Consider the following 19661-nt stretch of genomic DNA (forward strand, 5'->3'; position numbering starts at 1 on the left):
GTATCTTCATACGAGATATCCGGTCTTCAAATCTACTTACCTTTGGTTGTATCGTTTTGCTTTTGTCGTTTTCCATGTATCTATATATATAAAGCAAAAGGCAGAGAATGGTGAAACATTTAAAATACCAGAAAATGTTCTTGGTTAATGCAAACATTAAGAATTCAAATTATTAATTAAATAAGGATAATATGGTAAATTCACACTTTTTCATATTTAAAAAAATTAAAAGAAAAAGAAAAAGCAGATAATGGATCCTATTTTTATGGAACACAACTACCCATTATCTTTTTTAATTCTAAAATAAATTTACTTATTTTTTTTAAAAAACCTCTCGCAAGCTCGGAAGCGCGTGCAGAGAGGCTAGTTTCTATAAAGAAACTAGTACTCCAAAATAGTTACATATACACTTTGTTGGCAAGTAATTATTTAATTAGGATTTTGGTTCCTTATCCATTTATTTAGTCCTATTGTAATTGAGATTTATTTCCTATTGTAATTTAGATTTATTTTCTATTGTATTTATGGTTAACACATCTTTGTACTTTTTTTTATAAATATCTTCATATTAAAGAAGAATAAAAAAAGAAATATTTGAAATATCTTAATACATGTGGGAATACATATTTTCGACAACCAATAAGAAGGTGACACATGAAAAAGGAATATTTATTATGTCAACTAATTACCCTAATTAATTACAAAATTATCCTTGATTTAGGATAGAAATATCTCCCTAAATCAAGGATCCAATTTTCAGAAAATCTATTTGATTTATCCTATCACATATTTTTGGGTAAGAATTATCCTAATTTAATAAGGAATTATTCTTCAAACTTTAGTCAAGCAAGGAGTCTATAAATAGATGGCTATGCAACACACAAAAAGTAATTCTGAAAACCCTGGCAAAATTCTTCTCTCTCTCTCTCTCTCTCTCTCTCTCTCTCCCCTACATGGCCAAGCCACCCCTCACACATGGTGTGGTCCATCGACTCCAACTATTTGACATAAACCGATGAACAAGAAAGAGGAGGCTGTGGAAGAATCTCTCGCGAATATTCTCTCGTGTGAATATTTGCACAAACAATACATATGAAAAATTAACATATCTTTATCCTAACGACTTAAAATATAACACATCAAAATTTTTATTTTCTAAATTGACGTTATCCCTGTTATCTCACTATCTCTCTATCTCCCTCCGCCCTCTCTTCGACTATCCCAATTCCCACTTACTAGTTTAAAACCCAATTCTCAATTCCCACAAACTAACACTCGTCCTATATTCTCAAAAGTTTATTTTGCACTTTAATTATTCTTAAGGGCTAACGACAAAAGACACCCTGCTGGTTTGGGGTGGTTCTCAATATGGACTCCAGGGTATCAATTTTATCAATTTATACCCTTACATTTGCAACATCGTCCAATTTCATCATTCCGTTGAGTTGACCGTGTAGTCAATCGTTAAATGCTGATGTGTCTACTGTGAGACCCACCTACTAACAAAAAAAAATTATTTAAAATAATAAAATAACATTCTAACCAAAAAACAAACTTCAACAAATCAACTTCAAAAAATCCCAGCCCCTCTTGAAACCCGAAATGATGTGTTTCTGTTGAGGTTTCATCGTAATTTTGGGGAACGAAGTTTTGCATGCATCCTTTCCACTCATCATTTGTATCAATGGATGTGTAATTCTGTGGGCACTGGCAAACAATTTGTCCTTCATCCTCATGTTTACATAAGCTGTTGAAACCACATGCACCACCACCTATTTTTTCTGAAATTGCACTGCAGATATTTGGAGGTTTGAAGGACACAGTGGCCCAATTCCTGGTCCCCTTTCCCTCACTTGGGCCATTGCATTTTTTATTTCTAGGCAAATCTGCAAGGGCCCTTTGGGGCTTAAGATCCCTTTGTTCAATTTCTATTGCTCCATTTTTTATTTTTGGGCAGATCTGCAAGGGCCCTTTTGGGGCTTAAATCCCTTTGTTCAATTTCTCTTCTTCCATCTGCATTTTCACCACTAGGTTTTTGGGTCTTTGACATCATCTGGGTCTTGCACGTTGTGACTCTTAAGGGGGTGTATCCAATTCATACTTCTAAAGATTTTTTTTAAGTGAGTGACTTTCATAGAGATGACAAATTCTTAAATACTTTCATAGAGTTGATAAAAGTCACTAGTAAATTGGCAAGACTTTTGCTCTTTACAATTGGCTTTAAAAGTATAGAAAAGTCATTCATTTAATAAGCTTTTTAAAAGTCATTAACTTTTTGGATACCACCAAACTTTTAAATACTTTTTAAAAGTCATAACTGAATACCACCAAACTTTTAAATACTTTTTAAAAGTCATAATTGAATACCACTAGACTTTTATATACTCTTTAAAAGTCTAAATTGAATACCTCCAGACTTTTAAACTCTATGAAAGTCATTAAAAGTTTGAATTGGATACACTATTCTTTGGGATCCACAGTCGAAGGCGTGATTGTGAGCGCGGCCATGACGGATCTGTTCTGGAGGTGGGGGTAATGGAAGAGAAGGAAGTGGAAGAAGAATGATGAGGGGGGAGCTGCTGGGTTGGGTTTTTTTAATTTTTAATTTTTTTAAAAAAAAACTTAACAATGGCAGCGGCTAGAAATTTTCCAGATTTGTAGTCTGCCCTGGTTTTCGGCGGCTGGCAGCGATGCTGGGTCTGTCGGTTGGAGATCCTGTTCGTGGTGGAAGATAGAAAAAGAGGAAGGAATTAGAGGAAGACGATATGGATCAAGAGGGCTGAGATTTTTTAAGTTGATTTTAAAAAAAAAAAATTGTTGTTATAATGTTATTTTACACATCATTTCGAGTTCGGCTGGGATTTTTTGTAGTTGATTTTTTAAAGTTTTTTTTTTCTTTTTTGTTAGAATGTTATTTTATTATTTTAAATAAATTTTTTTTTAGTAGGTGGGTCCCACAGTAGACACGTCAGCATTTAACGATTGACTACACGGTCAACTTAACGAAAGGATAAAATTGGACTATATTGCAAACGTAAGGGTGTAAATTGATAAAATTGATACCCTGGAGTCCATATTGAGAACCAACATGGTGTCTTTTGTCGTTAGCTCTATTCTTAACAAGAGAGACACGTGTCAAATTGTGGCTGAGCCACATTAGTAGGTAAGGAGGAATTCCTCCTTATGGGCAAGGAGGGAAGCATTATCCACTTTGTAAAGTATGTTTGTGTCGTGATTAAAAAAAAAAAGTTTTTATCACAAACGATCCCTTAATTTTTTTAAAGTTCTTATTTTAGTCCTTAAACTCTCAAATAAATTAATATGATCATTCATCTTTTAGTGGTCCATGTCATTGCATTCTGACAAAAGATTCGTTGAATATTGTCACATATCATGATAATTCTCACAAGACTCAAGGGAGCACCTCTAAGTAAACCACCACCCCCAAAAGATCCAAAGCTAAGGCCTCCGAAGCTTGATGGGGAAGAGAGTGCACCCCTAGTCTTGCAAGAGCATAAGCTAGGAAATTCCTTTAACGCAAAACGTGATGAAAGCTTAGGTGTTCAAACTGATCTTGCACAAAGGAAATGTTCTGGGAAACTTGGAATCTCGTTCCACCCTGGCAAACTTGAAACCTTTAGAAATTAGATATTGCAAATCATTCAATAAGGCATAAACTTCAGCAACCAGAAGAGAGCTTGAACCAGTGTTAGATATTGGCCCAATATGAATCCAACACATGGATGAGGTTTAATCGTCATATATCCAACTCAATATAAGTCGTCACTTTCTTAATCATCGTTTCATCTATTAATTAGATATAATTATTAAGTTGTCACTTCAACTTTTTTTATGGACAATTTGGCAAATTCAGTTTTCAGACCGACAAATATATTTTATATATACAAAATTAAGCTTTCAGTGATGTCACAGGGTAGAAGGATTTTCCACTTATTTTGTCGCTGGTGCAGATTTCAACTTTCACTTGAATAGTTGGCGTTGAAATTACAGGTACTGTAAGTTAATTTAGTGGCGTAATGACATGAAACTCTCCAGTCCAGACTAATCTTTACTGCCTCCATACTGTATCACATCATATCTATAAGGGATAAATTTTTATAGTTTCTTAGATGTAAATTAAATTCTATTTATTTTCTTAAAGAGGAAGATTGATGTTTAAATATATGAGGTATGTTCCTCCTTTGCATATTTAAGAACCCCGAATTTAGAGAGTACGTATTTATCCTCATTTCATAAAATTTTAAATATTTAAATCATCTAACGACTTAAAGTAAGCCAAGTCAGCTAAATATGTTTTTTTGCCTTTTTAACGATAACGGCATTCGTTACTCCTTGTTTTCTCCTCTGAACCAACTTCATCGTCACTCTCAATCTTTTTCCTTTCTTTTTCTAATGAATAATCAGAAATTTCCAACTTGATCCTGAGAAACACCAACCTATTTCAAATTACAAGTCTGCTTCTCAACCGACTCTGTAATTTACACAAATAGAAGGCCACTTTCACAATACCAATTTTATAATAATCCTCCTGATCTCAAATTGGAAGATCTGTTAAAGGATAGGGTGAGGGGTGTTGGTAATTTTTAACAACAATATTAAAACCTTGCAAGTGCACAAATCAAATGATAGTATAGTAAGCAAGCAAGGGTCGATCCCATAGAGATTGTGATCTTAAGAGATGTTTATCAATGTCACACAATGAAAACTAAAACATAATTAAACATGAAAACAAAATAAAGATTGAAACCACAAGGACTTCCACACACACACGGCAACACCAAGGGGGGTTTTTGATTTGATTTTGTGAATAAAACAAAATAAGGAAAAGAGAACAAAACAGAATTTAAATTAGAGTTTAAGAGAAATTGGTTTAAAATCAATCAAAGTCAATAGCTAGGACTTACTATCCACCTCCAAACAATCAATCAAACAATAGATAATCAAATTCTAGCAAACATATGATGACGACACTCACAACATGATCATGGCATTTGACTCAAATTGTATGATTCTCTCTTAAGTATATGTAAGGTGTATGGCATTTACATCAATACGTGTATTCTTAATTGAAATCTAGTATGACATTTACTCAAATTAACAATCAAGAATCCATTAAGATCAAAGAGAATATGAGTGTCACAAAAACCCTAAAACATGGCATTTGTTATTAGGAATTCAAGAATCGATTTCTCATAACTAGTTCTTAACCCAATTATTCGTTGCAAACAAGAACACATTCAATATGGCAATTGACCTATCTTCTACAACAATTTAATTCCAATACATGCTTCCAAGTTAGCTACTCAAAGAAACAAAATATCAGAATTCACATAACATAGAGAAACCAAAATCATCACGCTTATAGAAACTGAAAATCCATTCAAACTTGTTTATAAAATTGAAATCATGTTTAGGGCTTCAAGATTAAGCCCTAACTAACAAGAAATTAGTTACTCATGTTCTTGGATGAACTCAAAAATAAATACATAGGAACTGAAAATTAAAAGAAGAAAGGAAAAGAAAGAACTTGTTGGCAGCTTTCTCATCTTGCGCGGTTGATCTCCTTAGGACATGAATGCCTTGTATGGGGGCCTTGGCTGGCCTTTTATATCACTTATATCAGATTTCTAAACCCTAAAATTGACTGAAAAGTTGTCCAAGAAGTCTTGGTAAACAAGGAATCCAAATAGGAAAGTAAAAATCACAATTCCTAACTCCATAGAGAAATACAGCTCAGCCAAATTGTCACACGATTTGGGGATTTTGGCCTTTTAGAAAAATTATTTAAAATATATTTTAGAAAGATAAATGTCTTATCTTCCCAACCATATATAGCACATAACTTGAAAATTTCGGGAAAGCTTTCGTTTCTTCACATTCACGTAACATGTACGAAACTGTCCTGTCTGCACGTGGGCTAACTTCACTTGTAATACTGTACCAATTAGCTAGGTAGAAAATTCTAGAAAAATCATAGATTGAACTTCAAGATGTTAGCTTTCATCTCCAATTGACCTTGTGCTAAAATTCCTCTGAAAAGATGATTTTTCCTTCAAAACCTTCTAAGAGTGCAGAAAAGTTAAAAATCAGAAAAGTAAAGTAATAAGCCCCTTTTAAATCTACTTCTCCTACAAAACCTAAGTACAAAGAGTACATAAATGAGTATATTTATAGACTTATCAAGGGGATCTACCATCATACAAAAAAAGAAGATATGAAATAAATAAATAAATTCATTTTTATAATGAAAAGAAATTAGGGATATGGAGGAGGATGACAATATTGGGCGGTGGCCATGGAAGCTGATGACAAGCAATCATGAGGAGGATGAATAGGAATAGAAATTAGATGTGGCTCGAAAGGAGGAAATCTGGTAAGTGTTGGAAGATGGATGCGTGGCCCTTAATGGAGTTATAGTCATGATGAGGATTATGGATACTAGGGTTGAGAGACGGAGGGATTGTTACCATCAATTTTTAAAGAAAATTACAAATCTATCCTGTAGCTGATGTGGCTTGCTTCAAGTTATTAGATGATTTGAATGTTTGAGATTTTATGAAATGCGGGCAAATGTATATTCTCTAATGCATAAGCTCGGGATCCCATATCTAACTACATGTTAGCCAAATATATTTATGTTTCCACAAATTAATACATTATATATAAAAAGGAATAAAATGATTAATGATTCAACATCATCCATATAATGTCACAACAAATTCTTTAAAAATGAATAAAATTACAGATTTATGTGAGGGATAAGTAAGTAGCAGCCAACCAACATTTTAATAATCAGTACTGATGCCACAAACAAGTACGATTATATTTGGAAATTTGAGATTTAATATATAAAAGAGTGCTAAACGAACCTTAAAATTAACTAAATACACCCTACTACTAAACTATTTATTGAATTACTAATTTACCCTAATATAAAATGACCAAAAAGAATATATTTAATTGTGAAACAAATGTAATTTTAATAAGTACATCATACTCACCATCTTCAACCATAATCAAAGAAATGTTGTCAGATTTCATTATGCAACTAATAAAAGAAAGGCTTTTTATCACAAATGGTCCTTGACGTTTACGAAATTATCGCGAATGGTCTTTGATTTTTTTTGTGACACTCATAGTACTTAACGTTTGGGCTTTTTATCACAAATGGTCCATGCCGTTATAAATTCTGTTAAGTATGATGTGGAAGATAAGTGGAGCCCACATGTCCAATCACATTGTGACATGCGGATAAAAAATAATTAAATAATTTTTTTAATGAAAATTCCTTTTTTTTCTGCAACTTTTCATCCCCTTCTTTACTCCGTCTCTCTCCCCCTCTGCCCTTGCTCTCCACCATTTGCTCTCCATCTCTTCTCCCTCTGTTTTTTTCTTTCCCTCTGCCACCTGCAAGAAAAAATATAAGATATATAGTTGCTCTCCATCTCTTCAACTCCCCTACCCTCTCCCTTTGTTTTTGCTCTCCTCCTTTGCTCTTCTCCTCTATTTTTTTTAATTATTTTAAGTTATTTGAATAAATGTTTGTGTAAAAGAAAGTGATTATTTTGCAAAATATACATAGGGAGAGGGGTGGGTTGCGGGTGGGCATGGGGTGGTTGGGTTGTAGAGGCAACAAAAAAACAGAGAGGGAAAGCACAGGGGAGGGAGGGAGAGAGAGTGGTTGGGTTGTAGAGGCAACAAAAAAACAGAGAGGGAAAGCACAGGGGAGGGAGGGAGGGAGAGAGAGAGAGAGAGAGAGAGAGAGAGAGAGAGAGAGTCTAAATGATTTTTTAATGGATTTTCATAAAAAAAAATAAAAAATTTATTTATTTATTTAATCCACATGTCACGATGTAAAAAAATTTCTTTATTTATTTAATCCACATGTCACGATGTGATTGGACATGTGGGTTCCACTTATCTTCCACCTTAGACACTTAACAGAATTTCTGACGGTAGGGACCATTTGTGATAAAAAATCCAAACGTTAAGGACTATTAGTGTCACAAAAAAAACTTCATGAACCATTCGTGATAATTTCGTAAACGTGAAGGACTATTTGTGATAATTTGAGATGTGTGGGAGGGAGGGTGTAGAACTTGGAGATGAGTGGTGGTGGAGGAAGGAATGAGCGGGCCGCAGGTTGGGGGTTGGGTGTGGAGGCAGTCGTGGGAGGAGAGGGAGAGTGGGGTACTAGGTAGGTTTTTAATATTTTAGTTTTATGAATAAATATTTTCAATTATTTCATTTGTATAGGGTGTACTATGTGTATTTTTGGTAATTAAATAGGGTGTACTTAGTTAATTTTATATTTTAATTTAAATATTATGGTGTACTTAGATCTTAGGGTGTACTCAGTTAATTTTAGGGTTCATTTAGCAACACGCTTTATAAAATTATAAAACAAGCATATATATTCATCACTCCAAAAGGTAGAGAATTGTGAAACATTCAAAATATTAGAAAGAGTGGTGATTTCCCCACTCCAATTTTATCCACTTACACTCCATTTTATAACTAAAAAAGGAGTGTAAGTGGATAAAATTGGGGTGGGGAAATCATTACCCATTAAAAAAATACCTTCGTTAATGCAAACGTTAAGAATTAAAATTATTAATTACATGAAGATAATATGGTAAATTCATATTTTTTTTCATATTAAAAAATAATTATAATTAAAAATAAAATCAGATAATGAATCTTATTTTTATAAAACACAACTATCTTTTTATATTCTAAAATAAAAAAAAAAATTTTAAAAATCCATTGGCACACGTAGGAGCATTATTATGTTGAAATAAAATTTACAAGAATATATATATAAAAAGAAAAGGCACATACGCGTGAAAGCCAAGGTACTCTTTATTGGCCACTTGACCATTATATATAGTTGGTGGCCTTTAGTGTAGGTTTGTTTCGTATACTTATTTTTCACGTGACATATAGAATGGGGTCAGGTTCATCGAATAATAGATATATCTGCACTAACGAAAATGCTATTAACTGTCAACAAATCCATAATGAGTAGTGTATTAATTCATGTACCAAGCGTATGGCTTTCTGCCATATATGAACACTGAATAGGTCAATTCAATTACAATTATGAAAATAGAAAAGTTGACAATTAAATAAATTCTTACTGCTGGTAATGGTGTAAACTGCAACTTGTTCACCCCTGATGTGTTCATATAGTACCACTCAATAATGTAATTTATTTTGATAAATTACTCATTTTATATTTTTCGGATATATTGATATTCAGTCCTTTTTTATTGAGGGATTCTTAAATATTTTTAGAAAAAAACTTGGCATCTAATTAAAGACCAATACGGTGCTTCAAAAAAATATTATAATAACAACAATCTAATTGATTGGTCAAATAATTTTAAATTCAAATGATTTTTTGTTGAAATGAACTTTGAATGAATATTTATAAAATAAACGATTCAGATTAGTAAAATACAATACAGAGTGAATGCTACAAATTGAATCTCTCTTTATTAATGTCATTACATCGAACAAAATTAAAGAATTATTTAACAGAGAGAAAAATAGGCCCTGTGTGGCGTTGACAAGGGGGTATATTTAAGAATAAACTACGATACATGTGGGCTTTATATACCGCCTCTCCATGCTGAGATTGCCCCATCAAAGACGCAAAGCTTATCTCGTGAAGCTTTTCTCTGCTTCCTTCCTCTTCCCCTTTATATCCTCCCTTTAATTTCCCTACCCTTCTGGCATTCTTCAAAACACTCCCTCTTTCTAATGCCCACCTTAACCACCACTACAACTTGATCAAATCCTTGTGATTCTTTTGGGGCGGGCTTCATCCATATTTTTCCTTATTTTGGGGGCTAGGCAGTCCCTCCTTTTGCATGATCCATTTGTTTTTGTTCATTGAGAAAGTATGAGTAACACAATGATCCCAAGAGTGAAGGTCATGGTTTATTTGGTCTACGACCGGGGTTAAACTGGATCCGACCCGTTCACAACTTTTTTGTGTGCCCTTTATTATTTTGTTCATAATACAAAGTAGAATCAGATTTCTCCTTGCAATTAAATTCATGGAAGAGAGTGGTGTTGTGTGTGGTTTTTAAACCCAACATCCATATTCCATATCCATATACATCTTCTCTTTCTTTATTCATTGTAATTTCCAGTCATCTTTGGATATGATGAAGGAAAAGGGTAAGAAGGGCTTGATAGTCAAAACCTGGGAGCGATGCAAATCAATAGGCCGTGGCCGCAACATGACTACTACCACTACTACTATGGTGCCTTCTCTGACAATCAAGAGCAGGTCCTGCCCGCATATCAACCTCGGGGTCCCCAAAAGGGAAGAGAAGCGCGCCAGCAGGCGCCAAGTCGCTCCAGAGGGCTGCTTCTCCGTCTACGTGGGACCCCAAAAGCAAAAGTTCGTGGTGAAAACCGAATATGCAAACCATCCTCTCTTCAAGATGCTACTTGAAGAAGCTGAGTCGGAATTCGGGTACGACAGCCAAGGTCCTCTTGTGCTGCCTTGTAACGTTGAAGTGTTCTACAAGGTGCTGATGGAAATGGACGATTGTGGTAACCCAAAGGTTCCTCAAGGGTGTGGCTTGGCTAAGCGTTATGGCTCTTACCATCTTCTTAGCCCGTCTCGGATGGTTGCTATAAATCAGTTCTGATTATAATGTGTATTAATTTACAAAGACTTGGTGTAGCTTGCTTGGGTTGTATGTATTTGCTTTTGAAATAATAAATTTTGTGGGATTGAAATTTTCTTCAGTCTGTCAAGAACCTTGTTGTAATATAGCGGTTGGTATAAACTTTTGTATTTGTATTTTGAGCTTTTAGATTCCATCTCAATCATCATGCTGCTTGCAATATGATGAAGCATAAATTATCATATGCAAATTAGGGGTAATTAAGAAATTGAAGAGGTTTCTTGATAATGTTATAAATAATAGAGATTAGGAGGAAGTCGGTAGCAACTTGCAAACAAGGGGCTAATATATGCTAAAAGTAATTATGTCATCTTCTTGTATGATATGATTTGATCAAAAGGGGAAAGATAAGATCACGAATATTTTAGGGACCAAGCTATGCCTGGGATATGAAGAGGGCTGAACCCTACGCTAATTGACCCCTCGCTACAGTCCAACTTAATATTATCAAGACACAGACTGTTTTTGTAATTTGATTAGCCACCTTAAGGTCGGTAATACATAGGTGTCCTGGTTGATAGTTATATTTCATTATCTTCCTTTTGCTAATCTCAGCAGTTTATGTAAAGGAACCAGGTAAATCAACTTCTGGTGTGGGTCGGAGAGCAACTTTGGTTGTTAGCTGTGGGATCAGCCGCCACTTGTTGTGTTCAAGAGGAGAATTTATCTAGTGTAACAGTCATACGGTAACGTAATATTATTAATTCGCCTATTATAATATAAATGAATGACATGATTGATATTTCAATCACCTAAAATATAATATTAGTTGATTGCATGCCGTTCCTCTTCTTTAATCAATATAGTTACGCCACTAGTTTTTCATCTTTTTTACTTTCATTTAATTATTAGTTTTTGTACGTGATTGGTGTGATGAATGCATGAGAGAGAGGACGGAAGAAATGGGAATATCATTTACAGTTTGTTTAATCGTATGTGTTTGTTTAATTGTATATAATCATTATTTACAGTTGGTAATTGGTTATATATATAACTTGGGTTGGGTATGAACTCAGCAAATTGGAAGGGTTTTAATTAACAATCTGGTTGAATATTGGTGTTTAATTTTAATTAAGTTGGAGATAAGTTGGTCTTAATTCTTAATCAGCAATAATAGATAGCTATAATGAACCCACTTCACAGTCCACAGACCATTGATAAGACGTGTATACTACAATCCCATATTCATTATGTCACCACCACGCATGCCATTCATCAAAGTTGACATTAGACTTTTCTTTATTTGTTTCTTCTTCTCATTTTGTTTGGTTGTGCCAGAATACTTGGTTCAGTCCTGTTGGAGTTGGTAAACCCATTTCTTTAGTAACAATAATGCTTTTGTTTTATTTTTTTTGTTTTTTTTGTCAAAACAAACATTTTTAATTTACTCACTCTATAGTTTGTCAGCCGAAAAATAATAATAAAAAAATAAAATTGACAACTAAGTCTGTTTGATAACCATTATAATATTAGTTTTTGAGTTATTATTTTTTTGTACTAGAGTATAGAGGAAAATGAGAGTGAGAATGAGAGTTAGGATGAGATTGAAAGAGAGGATGAGAGGGGAGGATGGTAGGAAGGACTAACAAAAGTGCTTGGTCTAATTTGTTTATACTCTGAACAATTCAAAACACAACTATTTCATTTTAAAGTGTCAACTGCGTAAAAGAACAAAAAAGAACATAAGAGTACATGTACAAACAAAATTCTCTATAGATGAAGATATATATAATATAAAAAAAGGCATATTGGCACACGTATAAGGGTAGGTAGGGAGGCTAACTGTAAATATAATTGACAAATATTATTCTTAGAAGATAGATTATGGATAAATTATTGAGTGATCAAGTCAAAAAAAATGGAAGGAGCAACTGATTCAGCCAAGACTTCCATCCAAGACCAAAGACGCCATACTTTCTTTGGTTTTGAATAAAACATCTTTTCCAATAAAAAAAAAGGGAAAAAAAACAAGAAAGAACAGAGAGGGATAAGAGCCCAACAAGAGAAAGGGGCCCAATAAGACGAGCAGCCCAACAAAAAAAGAGCGAAAGCTACCGGGAAAGGGCAGCAAGCCAACAGCCAACAAACCAAAACCAGGGGAACCAGCGGCAACCTTCAAGTCATTATGAAAATGATTTACACAAAAAATATATGAAATTGAAAGAGCTAATATTGGGCATTTGTTTAATAATAATAATATAAATCCCTTTCTGCTTTTAGCAATTGGGAAGAAAAAGGTGCAAATTTTCCTATACAGATGAGATTAAACGAATTGAAAATACGGAGCCTGCGAAGGTGATCCTTCCTTTTCAATTGAACTCTACTTTGACATTTGCAACAAAATCGCAGACTTTATATTTTTAATTTGAAAAGCGCCGTAAGAAATCCACAAGTACAAGGAGGGCGGATAAGATTGAGAAATCGATGGAGGCGCAGCAGACCAAATCAGTTGCAGTAACTATACTTCACAATGCCACCATCGTCACCATGGACCCCGACGCCCGAGTCTTCCGCAACGGTGGGGTCGTCATCGAGCGAGACGCAATCGTAGCCGTCGGTCAATCTTCCGATATTCTTCACCAGTTCTCTTCTCTCGCCCATCAGATTTTCGATCTCAACGGCCAAATCGTCCTCCCTGGTCCTCCGTCCCACTGGTTCATAATTTCAATGTTTATTTATTTTATTTTTCAAAATACTGAAATAATTGAAAATGTTTAAAATAGGATTGATCAACACGCACGTGCACACATCTCAGCAGCTGGGAAGAGGGATAGCCGATGATGTGGATTTGATGACTTGGTTGCACCATCGGATTTGGCCGTACGAGTCCAATATGAGCGAGGAAGATTCATATATTTCCACTCTGCTTTGTGGCATTGAGCTCATTCACTCTGGTGTAAGCTTTCTCTTTTCTATTAGGTTTTTTAATTTAATTTTGTTTTTGTTTTTGATTTGCCACAAACTAGTGAGCTACAAATGCTGAATTTGAAGGCCTGTGATTGGTTTTCCTTGTTTGAATTTAGGTTACTTGTTTTGCTGAAGCAGGAGGGCAACATGCGTCAGGAATGGCAAGGGCAGTGGAGTTACTGGGCTTAAGGGCATGTTTGGCTGAATCCATCATGGACGCCGGTGACGGCTTGCCCGCTTCTTGGGCCGGTCGGAGCACCGATGATTGTATCCAGGTTTGAGCATATACTTCTTGACTAATGACATAACTTGTATTCTAAGTTACTCGGTTTTGGTTGGTTATGTTTAGCTGAAATTAATGTTCTCACTCACTCACTGTTCAAACACTTTACAAGAAGAGCTCACTCACTCACTGAAATTAATGTCCTCACTCACTCGGCACAGTCTCAAAAAGAGCTTTACAAGAAGCACCATAATACGGGAGATGGGCGCATCAGAGTGTGGTTAGGAATTAGGCAAATTATGAATGCAACTGATGGATTACTGCTTGCAACAAGAGATACCGCCAAAGAACTGAAAACTGGCATTCACATGGTACTACTCATTTATCGCTCTACTTTCTAGGATACATTTTGATGTTGAAATTTAACATTCACTAAACTCATGTTTCCAATGCTTAGCATGTTGCAGAGATAGCATATGAGAATCAATTTGTGACAGAGACGAGAAAAGTTGACCATGGAACAGTCATGCACTTGGAGAAGATACAGTTTCTTCAGGACAATTTGCTAGCGGCTCATACAGTCTGGGTTAACCCTGCTGAGGTGAGTTGCTGTGTTCTATTCCTGTGCTGAACTAATGCAAATTCGGTAGAACTCATCAAATGGTTTTTCTTGTTTGTACTGTCTCTTACACAAAATAAGAGTAGGGTGAGGCTTGTGTTTGTCTAACAGTAAGACCTTATGAGTTTTCAAGCCTGTGAAGTGTTATTTATGCTATTATATTGGTTAAAATCTTGTTCTTATATTGTAAATTGGTATGTAACTCTTATTCTGTATGTTTAGATTGATTGTCTTTCAAGGGGCGGGGTCAAAGTATCTCACTGCCCCGCTGCTGCAATGCGAATGCTTGGATTTGCACCTATTAGAGAGATGCTTGATGCTGGCATCTGTGTCTCTTTGGGAACAGATGGGGCGCCCTCAAATAATAGAATGAGCATAGGTTGCTTTCCTGATTATTCTTGCACCTCTTCCTTATTTATGGGTTTGAACATTGGAAAATTTAATGTTTGGACCTGGAATTTCATGCTTGAATTTTCTTCCTTGCAGTTGATGAGATGTACCTGGCTTCTCTGATTAACAAAGGACGGGAAGTTCATACAAATGGGACAACTGATCCTACCGCTCTTCCTGCTGAAACAGTTCTCAAGCTGGTGACTATAAATGGTGCAAAATCAGTACTCTGGGATGATGAAATAGGATCCCTTGAGGTTGGGAAAAAGGTTGGACTTTTGGCCCTGTTTAGTTTCTCTTGTCTTTCTTCATCTCTCGTACAACTTTCTCTTTTATTTAAGTCACAACATATGCATTCGTTATATCCCAAGTTCCCAACAAATTAATATTTTTTAAAAGGCTGATTAGCTTCCTTATTCCATGATATGGCAGGCTGACTTGGTTGTTATCAATCCTTCCTCTTGGACCATGGTTCCTCTCCATGACAGGTAAGAACCTTCCTCAAAGGAGTGATCCTTAAAATTCATATATGAAGAAAGATCTTCTAACTGGCTTCTTACAATTTGTATCCTGGTATGTTGTGGATTGTGCATGTGTCTAATATTCTTATACAGACTTTTTGACAGTTTCCATTATCATGACTCATGATCAATGCAATAGTTCAAGATTTATGGACTAATGTGTGGCCATCAGTCAGGATTATGCTTTTCTAAGTCGTCGTTTGGGTTTTCAGTGGATATGGTTCCAATCTAATAAGCGATAAATTCATAAAATTTAGCTCCATTTTTTTTCCTGCAACATACCTATTCAGGTAGATTAATGTTTTGCCATACTACGTATGCAGCATTTCCAGCCTCGTGTACTGTATGCGAACTGAAAATGTAGTGTCTGTAATGTGCAACGGTGAATGGATTATGAAGGACAAGAAGATTCTGAATGTGGATGAGGTATTCTGTCATACTTTTCTCATATTAAACGATTAAGGTTGAATAAAGATCAATTGTGGATAGCCAAGCCCAATTTCCACACAAAATTTACTGTAAATATCAGTTAGTGAATGTGCTAGACAATAAAGTTAGCTATGTTTGCTAGTTTGGTTTATGAAATAGTATGCTAGTGATCCATATGTTACGATGCAACTGGATTTTCTGCAAGCGACTATATAAACCATAACATCTCATCTCTCACTCTTGTAACTGAACAGGAAGAAGTTCTTTCAAAGGCGAAGCATGCTTCGGCAGAACTTTTAAAACGGGCAGGCATCAAAATACCAAGCAGAATGAATTTTCTATAATTCTAAAACTGTAGAAACGGTGTTCTAATTGCTGTTCTTCCTCAAAACCAACTGTTGCATGATTTTGATATTTGATGTTATATTCTATCAAAACCCACACAGACCTAAGTTAACGACCCTTGATGTGAAAATGTCACTTGATCAAGTTCAACATTATTCCTCTAGTTTGTATTAATTATTTTCTGATCAGAAGAATTATGTGTAAATCAATATTTTAAGATATCAAAATTTAGAGAGATTTTGGTTACGTTAGCAGTTGGGTTTCTTGTATTACAATTACTTTAAATTACCACCTTTTTTTTTTTTTTTGGGTCAGAAACTTACCACATAAGTATTTTGGATTTGTATAGGAGAAGGAGAAAGGAAAGAAGTTTTCCAGCCTTTACATAGAAAACAAATTTCCTATTTTTTTGCTTTTGGGGGAAAGAAGAAGAAAATTAATCCCCCTTGGTAAAGAGATTCTACGTGGCAGGGTATATATAGGAAGCACGTGATCACGTGAAGTCCAAATTTGACGCGGCAAATAAGAAGAATCGAAAGAAAGCTAGAACTTACATTCTCCTTTACTTGAACCTTCTGGAACTTTCCCGCCCCTCCTGGACGCCGATCAAATTCCTCCTTTCTCCATAAATACCCGAAACCCACTTCCTTCCTCATCGTCAAATTAGAAAGTTTCCCCAGAAAACTATCTTCTTCTACACTCAAAGTCGTCGTTGTAATTCGATTCAAGATTTGAAGATTCTTGTCTACCCCATGGATAATTCGTACTTCAAAAGACACTGGAATAGTTTCGCGCCACACCATGGCTACTCCCCGAGCTTTCGCCAAGTCCCAGTCCAGCGCCAAGCGACGCCGTCGCCGAAGGTGGTCTCGATCCCGGTCCAGTTCGTCGGGTTGGAGCGCAACCGGTCGGCCTCGGCACAGAAGATCCAGAAGGCGTTCAGAGGGTTCCTGGTGAGGAAAAGCGTGAAGAAGATCGCGGCGATCAAAGGCGACGTCGACGAGATCGAGAAGCGGATTTCGAAGAAAGAGACGGTGGAATTGATGAAGAGGGAGGCCAAGGAGCGGTTGAAGGTGAACGAGACGCTGATGAGCTTGCTGTTCAGGTTGGATTCGGTGAAGGGCGTCGACCCTGGAGTTAGGGATTTCAGGAGGGCCGTGATCAAGAAGGCGATTGCTTTGCAGGAGAGAGTGGACGCTGCGGTTGCTGATGATGATCATACTCTGGGTGAGGTTGGGGAAGCATCAGGGATTGATAATGGGGAATCAATTTCTGAAACAGTTGGAGGAGCCGTGGAGGATAAAGATTCAGGGGAGGATTTTGAAGGTGGTAAAGCGGCCCCAGTGGATCAAACCCAGGACTTGCAATCTGTAGCCCGTGAAGAAGATTGCAATTCAAATGCAGCCCCTAAATCTCTGAATGGAACTCTGAATTTGCCATCTTTGGAACAAACTGCTGAGACAGATGGAGTGACAAATGTGAATGAGATTAGAGAAATTGTTGGAGATGAAAGTGAAGAAGAAGGTGAAAGTGAGAGCCAGTCTGTGTCGTCATATAATCCACAGAATTCGATGATAGAGGATGTTGAGGAAAATCCGTTGGTGAAGCAAGAGGAGGAGGAGGATGATGGTATGGAGATTGTGAAAGCTGAAGATGAGGGAGGCAATGGCATTGGATTTGGGGTTAGAGACAGAGAGGAGAACAAGAGAAGCAGAGAGCTTCTGGAAAGGATGGTGGAGGACAATGAGAAAATGATGGGTATGATGGTGGAGCTTTTCGAGAGGAATGAGATCCAAACTCGGATGCTGAGCTCGCTGTCGCAGAGGGTGGAGCAGCTAGAGAGAGCTCTGGTGTGCGAGAGGTTGAGGAGAAGGAAGAAGAGGCAAGCAGCTGCTGCTGCTGCAGATTTTGTACCCCAAGATAATAATGCAAGGAAACAATAAATTAAAACTTTTTTCTTTCTTTCTCTTTCGGTTTTGTAATTGTAAGTTGCTCGTGTTGCTCTTGGATTTGAAAATTGTTAATGTTTTTGGCTACATTGATTTTGTGAAGTTGATTGGATCAAGTTATGATCTTGTTCTGTAACCCTTAACCTGTAAGGCGTTTTCAATTGGGACTTGTCATCTTAAACTAACGCATGTGTCGTTATAGAAGAATCCAAAACAAGGCCCTGTTGACTGGGTCCTAACCCAATCCGCTGAATCCACTCAAATTTCAATTCTGATTATGACCACTGTTATTTTGTTTATTGTTTTACCAGTCCTAGTTTTCATTTACTTGTTTAGCAACATTTTGTGTATTGTAATGAGGTTTTTGTGACTTTAATTTAGCTTGCCACTTGAGGATTTTTACCAAATTAAATTTGAAACCATTATTTTTTGGGCTAATTACATTTTCCACTTAGGCCATCTCCACCAAATTTCTCCCCTTCAAAATTCAAAATACAATTATTCATGCATTGTCCAAACTCAAATAGTTTTTTACTCCAATCACACTGACTAATAATTTGAGTCTGCAACTTTATTAAATTGTTTAAAAAATATTAACTTCAAATTTTTGAGTCTGCAACTTTATTAAATTGTTTAAAAAATATTAACTCCAAATTTTTTTTTGGACATTATTTTTGTTTCAACCTTCGTGAATTAATTTTCTAAATATTTTAACCTTAAAAAATTCAAAATATAATATAATTTCACTTTTTAAAAAAATACAACAAAATTTTATTTCAGACTTGATGAACTTATATTTTAATTATGTAGACAATGTCAAGTTTAAATCGTTCTATATTTAGAAAGTTGAGTGTTCTTTAAAGAAAATCTTATTTGTTGTTCATAAAACAACTGTTAATTCATGTGATTAATATGATGTCTATGTAGTCAAATATTAGATCACAAAAATGATTATTACAAAAAAAACAAAATTAAGATTAACTTGATGGTAAGATTGTTGACAAAGGAAACTCTTTCTCCTTGCCAATAAACCCTAGCCGAAACCCTCCATCTTTTTCCTTGTCGACAACCAATTTTTTCTAAGTTAGGGTGAGGTGGCCATTGCCCCTCCTCCCCTCCGCCCATCTTCTCCTTTCCTCTCCTCTTCTCCCATTGTTTTCCCTCCCTCTCTTTCCACTTTCCAGGGGGTTCTTGCTGGTCCTTCTCTCCCATTCCTCTTCTCCTCCCTAGATCTACTTGGATCTTGAGTTTTTAACCTCGATTTGTTTGGATATAGGTTTGTTTGTGTGTTTATTTTGTTTGGTTATTTTTGCAGTGGTCTAGGTGACTGGTGTTGTCTCTATCTAGGTGACGACGACAGTAATGACGTTGGATTAAGTCTCTTTTTAGGAGAGTTGTGATACATGGTGTTTGATATTTTGTTTATGTTTCAACGGCAACAACAATAACAACATTGGTGGTAGTTGTTAGGATGTGGTGGTGTGCCCTCTGAGGGGTTTCGTCTTCGATTTTAGTGTCTGTTTTGCTATCCTTTGCCATTGTTACATTGCT

The 19661-nt window shown here is 35.8% G+C and overlaps 3 protein-coding genes across 3 annotated transcripts; all 3 read left to right on the forward strand.

Moving 5' to 3' along the window:
- Positions 9670-10854, forward strand: LOC18793348 (auxin-responsive protein SAUR32). Its single transcript, XM_020559751.1, has one exon. The coding sequence runs from the start codon at positions 10194-10196 to the stop codon at positions 10686-10688; it is 495 nt and encodes a 164-aa protein (XP_020415340.1). The 5' UTR covers positions 9670-10193; the 3' UTR covers positions 10689-10854.
- Positions 12860-16412, forward strand: LOC18794011 (5-methylthioadenosine/S-adenosylhomocysteine deaminase). Its single transcript, XM_007225659.2, has 10 exons — positions 12860-13365; positions 13451-13623; positions 13751-13909; positions 14079-14228; positions 14315-14458; positions 14699-14855; positions 14963-15135; positions 15299-15354; positions 15711-15813; positions 16071-16412. The coding sequence occupies exons 1-10, from the start codon at positions 13152-13154 to the stop codon at positions 16158-16160; spliced, it is 1419 nt and encodes a 472-aa protein (XP_007225721.1). The 5' UTR covers positions 12860-13151; the 3' UTR covers positions 16161-16412.
- Positions 16540-18291, forward strand: LOC18792099 (BAG family molecular chaperone regulator 6). Its single transcript, XM_020554304.1, has one exon. The coding sequence runs from the start codon at positions 16914-16916 to the stop codon at positions 18102-18104; it is 1191 nt and encodes a 396-aa protein (XP_020409893.1). The 5' UTR covers positions 16540-16913; the 3' UTR covers positions 18105-18291.

This window comes from Prunus persica, chromosome G1, assembly GCF_000346465.2.
Source record: "Prunus persica cultivar Lovell chromosome G1, Prunus_persica_NCBIv2, whole genome shotgun sequence".
NCBI classification, from domain to species: Eukaryota; Viridiplantae; Streptophyta; class Magnoliopsida; order Rosales; family Rosaceae; genus Prunus; species Prunus persica.

Coding starts and splice junctions, on each gene's coding strand:
- LOC18793348 (XM_020559751.1), top strand. CDS start 10,194: ATGATGAAGGAAAAGGGTAAGAAGGGCTTGATAGTCAAAACCTGGGAG.
- LOC18794011 (XM_007225659.2), top strand. CDS start 13,152: ATGGAGGCGCAGCAGACCAAATCAGTTGCAGTAACTATACTTCACAAT. Junction 14,459..14,698: donor TCTGGGTTAACCCTGCTGAG/GTGAGTTGCTGT, acceptor CTGTATGTTTAG/ATTGATTGTCTTTCAAGGGG. Junction 15,355..15,710: donor ATGGTTCCTCTCCATGACAG/GTAAGAACCTTC, acceptor CTACGTATGCAG/CATTTCCAGCCTCGTGTACT.
- LOC18792099 (XM_020554304.1), top strand. CDS start 16,914: ATGGATAATTCGTACTTCAAAAGACACTGGAATAGTTTCGCGCCACAC.